Here is an 8,757-nt window from a genome sequence, read left to right on the forward strand (position 1 = left end):
GTAAAATAGTGACCGCTGGCCGCGTTAGAGGAGTGACCGTTGAATAAAGAGATAAAACAGAATTTCTACGGGGGGAATTTATTGTGACCGCTTACAAGGAGATGTCGCTGACTAGGAGTGGCTGCTCATACAGATTCTACTGTATACATAATTTACGCTTGTACAGGAGTAGTTGTGAGTATGACACTGACTCACCAACTAGGAAATCCTGTTTCCGATGCCGGAGTTGACCGAGAAAGTTGGTAGAAAAGCAACAAGTCGGTCTGATGTAAAGAAAAAACGATGTCCTCCCGTGTACTCGTTGGCGTGCACGTAATTCGATGCAAAACATAAAAACTGAATAGCGTATGTCCGTCTTAATCGTTTATAGGACCATGTAGGTTGCAAACATTTATTTGTTTAAATAGGGAGTAACAAGGTGATATATTCCGGTGATTAGAGTCAGTAGTACCAATAGTAATGGACACAGACACACAATGAAATGAAATGAAATGGGGTTAAACGTCCTACTGTTCTGCTCCGGCTAGGCTAATGAAGAGCGACAGACAAACAAGAATAATAGGGAGACGGTAGGTTGTGTATTCCAGGTTATCTGAGTCGGTAGTACTTATAGTAATGGAAATAGACACAAAAATAACAGGGAAAGTCAAGGTGATATATTCCAGTGATCACGCTGTACTAATAGTAATGGACACAGAAACGCACGAATAACGGAGAGATTCAAGGTGTAGTACTAATCAAAACGGTTATTATCAGAAAAATGATTATTCAGAACTACTGTGCTGTCGTGGACACTATGGATCGAGTTTACACGACTGTTATTATCACTAAACAATTAGTAGCCATTGTTTCGGTCGGATACCAAAAAACACTTAATGATCGATAGATAAGTTATGCTCGCTTGCTAGCGAGATGACTTTGAGTCATCTGGCGTTTGAGCACACAGAATGGACTTGGCAAGATAAGAAAACCAACTATGTACATGCATATCGTTAATCGTTTGGTCGCTTCTCATGTACCTTGGTTATGAAAGGTCGGATGTTAAAAAGATGTCCGAATTCGCGTTAAGCGACCCCCAAAACATATAAAATGATATATTACACGATATCGGACGCCATTTTGAATTTCTTTGTTGGAATAGGTCGTGTGTTAAAAATATGCCCGATTTCGTATTCAGCAACCCCGAAAACCTATAAAACGTTATATTACACGACCTAGGATGGCAAAAAATGATTTTTCGTATTTTTCCAGCCATGTTTGGTCGCCATCTTGAATATTGAAGTTTCCCCAAGGGAGACACAACCACACCCACCCTAGAAAAATCAAGGAGACACTACCCAACAATAATCCACAGAGAAATATGATATATCAGGCAAAAGTGGGTTCAGTGATGATTTGGCATGTGACGTCCCGACTAGATAAACAGCATAGTCTCGATTATCCATTTAATCGTTAAATCGTGAAGGAAAGTTATGGAGTAAATCGGCTTACAATCCACTAAAGATCGCAGGCTAGCAATGCCATCAAGAGTTGGTTATGGTCTGGATAGGTTAATTTATGTCTAATTAATAATTTAGATAACATTTCAGGCCTAAAGAAAGACCTGCAATAGACAGATTTAGCTCTTGCATAATGTATGTTTAACTTGGTATTTATGTTTAATATTTCATTTCAGAATTTTGAACTAGAAACTGATAAAAGTAAAGAAGACAAGGAGGAAGTATCAGACAGTGGATTAGATTCACCGAAAAGCCATACAGATGACAAACCTGATTCCTGAAAAAAGACTATTTTAGGATGTGTTTAATTTATCTTTATTATTATATCTTTCCATTCCCTAATTACTCAAAGTCATATATTTTATGAACATTGTTAAATAATATCAGAAGAAAATCTTTGTAAATATTAATACAGTAATATTTTAGTATTTACATATCATTTTCACTTTAGTGTATATGGTAGTCATAGTATATATATATATGTTGCAAATCTGTGATCATTTTAATTACTAATTATTTATATTTTTGCCTACTAGGTGAATTTACTCACTGGATAATTGCAATGAATTCCAGTCTTGTGTTATGTGGACATTTTAAACAAAATGTGTATGCTAGCATTACATTTATAACAAAAGTTTCTTCAGTATTAGGCAAGAAATTAAATTTTTTACTGTAAGTAGATCAAAAATATTTGAACTTGTTTCATATATCTTAATCAATCTGAAATCAGACTTGGTTGAAATAATTCAAGATTTCTTGGATGATGTGTGTTTTTTGTTTTTTGATTTTTTGAAAACAACATGTGCCATCAAATTGTATGTTTGTTTGAGTATATATTTCTGTGTAAGTCAATGCATTCATATTGTTTTTGTTCACCACCATTTGAAGAAAGCATGAGGACTATTAAAATGAGTCTGTCTGTCCTTCAAACTTATTGGGACACAAGGACACTGCTTTATACTTTCTGAATTTCTTGACTGAATCTGCCGCTGTCAGGCCAAATTTCCCTCATAGCACACTGTATGGCGTATGCCCGTCTTCAGTTCAGAGCAGAACAGTAGGAGGTTAAACCCCATTTCATTATTCATTTCATTTTGACTGAATCTGATGCATATTTTCTGCTTGGCCTAAGCATTTGTCTGTCCTGATTGATGGGGGTGGGGGGATTCTTGGTGTATAATTTCATTATATCAATGTAATTTCAATAATGAACATTTTCTATCTATGTTAAGCTGAGTGACAAGCAATTGGATTGCTAGATTGTTTATAAAAAGATAAATGTGCAAGTAATCGAGTGTCGTATATTTAATTGGTATTGAGGTGGGGGACATCAGCCGCATTGTTGGCTTGTTCTTCAGTGTACTTGTCTGGATTTCTGTTTTATTTCTTGTATACACAGGGTATTAATAATCTATTTATAAAATTATGTATTACTTTATTACTTTGTCAACACATATTTTAGTTCAGTGTGGTTTAATTGTCGAGAGCGAGACATTAAGTAATATTATTGATACTTCACGAGGGACATTAGTCTGATTGTTGTTTCTATATATTACCCAATGTCTTGCTCGAGACCATTAAACAACTTAAAATACAGACACTCCTGCATGTGCATTTCAATGAAATATTTCAACTAGTATGAATAATATACAATTGGAACGTTGCCAGTACCATTATTTGAAAGGATGACGTCACATCTGTATTTTAAATCTCATTAAACTGTAAAGGGACCGGTCCTTTTTGTCCCCCGCCTTTCGAAGAAAGCAGGGGACTATTAAAATGGGTTCGTCCGTCTGTCTGTCCGTCCGTCTGTCTGTCCGTCACACTTTTTGGGACACAATAACTCTCTTCCTAATTGAGCTAGAATGTTCAAACTTGGTGTATGTGCTTATTAGGTCAATGCCTTGATGGAGTTCGAAGATGAGCATTTTCCGCTTAGGGTAAGCAGAGATAAGCAATTTGATTGGTTGATGCTTTGGGACACGATAACTCTCTTCCTAATTGGGCTAGAATGTTCAAACTTGGTGTATGTGTTGATTAGGTCAATGCCTTGATGGAGTTCGAAGATGAGCATTTTCCGCTTAGGGTAAGCAGAGATAAGCAATTTGATTGGTTGATGCTTTGGGACACGATAACTTTTAATTGAGCTAGAATGTTCAAACTTGGTGTATGTGTTTATTAGGTCAATGCCTTGATGGAGTTCGAAGATGAGCATTTTCCGCTTAGGGTAAGCAGAGATAAGCAATTTGATTGGTTGATACTTTGGGGCACGATAACTCTCTTCCTAATTGAGCTAGAATGTTCAAACTTGGTGTATGTGTTGATTAGGTCAATGCCTTGTTTTATTTGTTCCCCGCCTTTCGAAGAAAGCAGGGGACTATTAAAATGGGTTCGTCTGTCTGTCTGTCCGTCACACTTTTTGGGACACAATAACTCTCCTTCTAATTGACCTAGAATGTTCAAACTTGGTGTAGGTGTTTATTAGGTCAATGCCTTGATGGAGTTCGAAGATGAGCATTTTCTGCTTAGGGTAAGCAGAGATAAGCAATTTGATTGGTTGATGCTTTGGGACACGATAACTTTAGTTCTAATTAAGTGAGAGTGATGAAACTTGGTGTATAGTTTCATTACATCAATACCTTGACTAAGTTCGATGATGAGAATTTTCTGCTTAGGCTAACGAGCAATAAGCATTTTGATTGGTCAAACTCTTCTTCTAATTGAGGTAGAATGTTTAAACTTGATGTAGATGTTCGTCTTGACTGAGTTCAATGATTAACATATTGAGCTAAAGCTAAGCAGAGATAAGCAATTTCCTGCTTTGGGACAAGATAACTTTGATTCTATCTGATAGAGAGTGATGAAACTTAGTGTATAGTTGATAATCAGTTTGATTGCTTGATACTTTGGAAAAAAATAGATGTGCGATTAATTAATATGTTTCATCTATTTATTTGGGGATTTCGGCGGGGGACATCAGCCTCACTGTTGGCTTGTTCATATAGGTCAATTACTGAACACAAAAAATAATTTTATCTATACTTGTCCATTTTTTTAATCGAGAAAATTTTTCATCCAAAACATTTAACACAATAAATAAATCAACCTTAAATTTATGTACCAATTTTAAACTTTAATTGAAATTAACTAATGTAGTGTAATCATAATATATTGGTATTTGGTACAGTATGATATTACAGTAGTAATACATAGGAATTGATCAACTTGTAAAAGTGCTATTTTGTGCTTGTTGAGTAGAGAACCTACGATTTAATATCTCAGGGGATTGTCATAAACAATCTTACAGTCTGTCATATTGTATATAATTCATTTATTTATATTATATCACAATCAATATTTTACTTCTTTATAAATATATTCATGTCTATTTGAATATTTGCAATTCTTATAATCTATTTGAAATACTGTATGTATAGTGAGACCAGTTTGTTCATTAAAAACACAATGTTGTACTAGGTGTAACAATCAGGTATAAATGTATAAAAATAATTGTTCCAGCAATGCAGATTATATAGAACAAAATGTCATTGGCAAATTCTTTTCATTTCTCCAGATGGCACCATTGTTTGAGTCATTACATTGCTTAGTTTTCAAAAACAAGTATACAGGAACTTGTAGGATTTTTTATATCTCCATAGAGTATTTATCATTTAAAGAAGAACACAACCATAATCCATTATGTTCAGTAAATATCAATTTTATCAAGTTTAATTTGTGCATAAAAGAATGTTACCTCTCTGTATATTTTTTTTTTTTTACATAGGACATTACACCCCATTTCATTCTTACATGTTATTGCAATATTATGAAGCTCTGGCATATATTTAGTTGTAAACTGTTGAAATTGATACTGTATGGTATGTTCTTGTATTTTATTTATAAATACTTCTACAACATAATCAATTCTATACTATTGACAGGCTGCCCCACAAATATAAAGATAGGTTGCCAGGCAACGAAACATACGCCCACAGCAGCTAAATCGTCCAGGCAGTCAACAAGAGTTGTCGCATATTTTTACTTTTTCAGTAATGAAACATTTATAATACATTAAAATCTGATTAAGAGTAACAACTCATTAAATAATTATCAGAAAATCATTAGCATTTGTTTGGTTTTTATGAATTTCTGCCCCATGCTAACGTTTAGTATACGAAATATTTAAATCATGGATTTAGCTGTTCAAGTTATCAAAATTGAGTGAAAATCAATATACTTGTTCGTCTCAAGACCTTAAACTCTGTGTATCAATCTGAAATCAATCGGAAGATAACATAAGCCTCTAGAGCGTCACAAAACTTTTCAAAGTGATCAAGGGCCATAACTTTGGCAGTAATTATTGGAAATCGTTGAAAATCAATAGGATTCTTTGTCTTGTGACCTCAAACACTGCGTATAAATTTAAAGTCTTTCAGTAGTTATCCGAAATCGCTGAAAATCAATAGGATTCTTCGTCTCATGACCTTGAACACTGTAGAAATTTAAAGTCAGTCGGATATTAACCATAGCCTCTAAAGCATCCACAAGATTTTTTGAAGTGATCAAGGGCCATAACTCTGACAGTAATTATCGGAAATTGCTGAAAATTAATAGGCTTCTTCGTCACATGACCTTAAACACTGTATAAATTTAAAGTCAATCGGATATTAACTTTGGCCTCTAGAGCATCCACAAGATATTCTGAAGTGATCAAGGGGCATAACTCTGGCAGTAATTATCCGAAATCGCTGAAAATCAATAGGATTCTTCGTCTCATGGCCTTAAACACTTTGTATTAATTTAAAGTCAATCGGATATTAACTTTGGCCTCTAGAGCGTCCACAAGATTTTTTGAAGTGATCACGGGCCATAAATCTGGCAGTAATTATCCGAAATCGCTGAAAATCAATAGGATTCTTCGTCTCATGGCCTTAAACACTTTGTATTAATTTAAAGTCAATCGGATATTAACTTTGGCCTCTAGAGCGTCCACAAGATTTTTTGAAGTGATCACGGGCCATAAATCTGGCAGTAATTATCGGAAATCGCTGAAAATCAAGCCTTCTATTCTTCGTCTCATGACCTTAAACACTGTGTATAAATTTAAAGTCAATCGGATATTAACTTTTAGCCTCTATAGCGTCCACAAGATTTTTTGAAGTGATCAAGGGCCATAACTCTGGCAGTAATTATTCGAAATCGCTGAAAAGCAATAGGATTCTTCGTCTCATGACCTTAAACACTGTGTATAAATTTAAAGTCAATCGGATATTAACTTTTAGCCTCTATAGCGTCCACAAGATTTTTTGAAGTGATCAAGGGCCATAACTCTGGCAGTAATTATTCGAAATCGCTGAAAAGCAATAGGATTCTTGGTCTCATGACCGATGACAGTAAACACTGTGTATAAATTTAAAGTCAATTCGATATTAACTTTAGCCTCTAGAGCGTCCACAAGCAATTGTAGACGACGGACGGGGGCGATGACAATATACGACCACATTTCAATGTGGCCGTATAAAAATGGATAATTATCATAACTACATTCTGATTAAAATACAGATCTATAGTTCGTTTCATTTTTTTTTTTTTTTTTTTTACCCGCAATGGCCTACGCTACACGAAGATCTGACCGTTTGTAGTGGAAGGTCACAAAAGAGATCGTACAGACGCTTTTGACCCTATGATGTCTCACAATTGAGTAAACAATGAACGTTGATGTTTCTAGTGAAATACCCACAGTTCCGTGCACCCTACGCCAAGAACTTGCCGTAGCAGACCGTTTCATTTGAAAATCCCTTACAGCAACCAAGACTAGCGAAACGAAATTTTGAACTATAAAAAACGAACAAAATACGATCTGTGTTATAATCAGATTGTCATCACCAGGGTGGTCGATTGGTCTAGGAGCTGTAGTGGCTCAGTGAATAAGAAGCTGGCGAGCTAACCAGGAGGTCTCGGGATTGCTCCCGGTGTTAGGTGAGAAAGTTTCTCAGGATTTTCCGACACGGATTTGTCCTAAACTGCGTGTCTGCACCATCGAGGAGATTTTCTGGAGTGAGCAAGGTTAATCCCGCGCATGTGGAGTGGTCGCTACGAGAACGTAGCTAAAAACCTTGAGATATACTGATGTGTTTGTTTTTAGCTACGATTGGATGCCTTTAGTTCCAAGTGGCAAACTCAATTTCTTTATTAATGCATATAACATCTTTAAAATAGATAAGTTTATAATATTATGATTAATTAAACTTACAGAGGCCAATGTAGTGGCACAACTGTCGCCTAACTCCAAATATTCGCGTTTTAAATTAATGAAGCGTTGTTTTTGTCTGACATTTCACCGCCATCGAAATCCATTCATAGTTACTGTGCTTTCAATTGTCCTTTTGATTGGCTGTTATAAAAGCCTTATATTTAGCCCTGCCTTCATGATGACAGCGTATCGTTTAAAAAGATGGCGGTCTTAGTAATGGCTTAAAGCCTCGATTTTAAAAACGACGATTTGTACCCGTTTCAGGTAGGATTATATGCTTAATTGTAGTTGGGTGTTGTAGAAATATTATAAATAACAATAATCAATCGTTGTTTTGATTAAAACTATTGTCAATTTTGTTTAAAAATGCCGGGTGTAAATCGCTCCCAGAGCTGCAACGTTATAGGTAATGGGCTCATGTCTTATCTCGAAACACGGAGGGTTGAGAGATTAAGGTTTGTTATCTAGTGGAGTGGGAGATCGCAGCAATATACGTCGCAAGTAGCTTTTAAACAAACAAGTATTGGTATATAAAGCCGAGTAAAAATACACCCATTACGCGCTTTGACTTTCGTGGTTATTTTACAGCGAACGTGAACAAAAATTTTGATTGCACTCGTTGATTTCATTTTTGATTTTGGCGATTTAGGCGATTTTAAAGGGACAATAACACTCTTGCTGGATCGACAGCTCCAAAAAATAAAAAAATAGTCTTATTCTAAGTACTAGATGTGTTAGTGTCCTACCTGTTGTGTAAATTATCTATTAAATCCTATTTTACTTGTCCAGAGGGTTCAAATCCAAGTCACATTTGAAAAGCTTTACGTCAGGCTTTTCAAATCATTTAGTTGAATTTTTCCAATTTTTTAAATTAGGTGTGTTAAGATGAAATTTGTATCATCAATTAATTGGAATATTGTAAAATAGTGCAATTTGTTGACCAGAATAAAGATTGGGACATATTATTCAGTTACAACAAGGTATTGAGCCTTTAAAGGGGCTAAA

General features: G+C 35.2%; 1 protein-coding gene across 1 annotated transcript in view; it reads left to right on the plus strand.

Moving 5' to 3' along the window:
- The window catches only part of LOC126811245 (rab-like protein 2A), a 60,766-nt gene extending 55,146 nt beyond the window's left edge, over positions 1-5,620 (plus strand). Inside the window, exon 8 of the mRNA XM_050536824.1 lies at positions 1,676-5,620. Coding sequence (XP_050392781.1) covers positions 1,676-1,780 — 105 coding nt within the window. The 3' untranslated portion in view covers positions 1,781-5,620. The remainder of the gene's footprint in view (positions 1-1,675) is intronic.
- The last annotated feature ends 3,137 nt before the right edge of the window (positions 5,621-8,757 follow it).

The sequence above is a fragment of the Patella vulgata genome, chromosome 2, assembly GCF_932274485.2.
Source record: "Patella vulgata chromosome 2, xgPatVulg1.2, whole genome shotgun sequence".
Classification (NCBI taxonomy): domain Eukaryota; kingdom Metazoa; phylum Mollusca; class Gastropoda; family Patellidae; genus Patella; species Patella vulgata.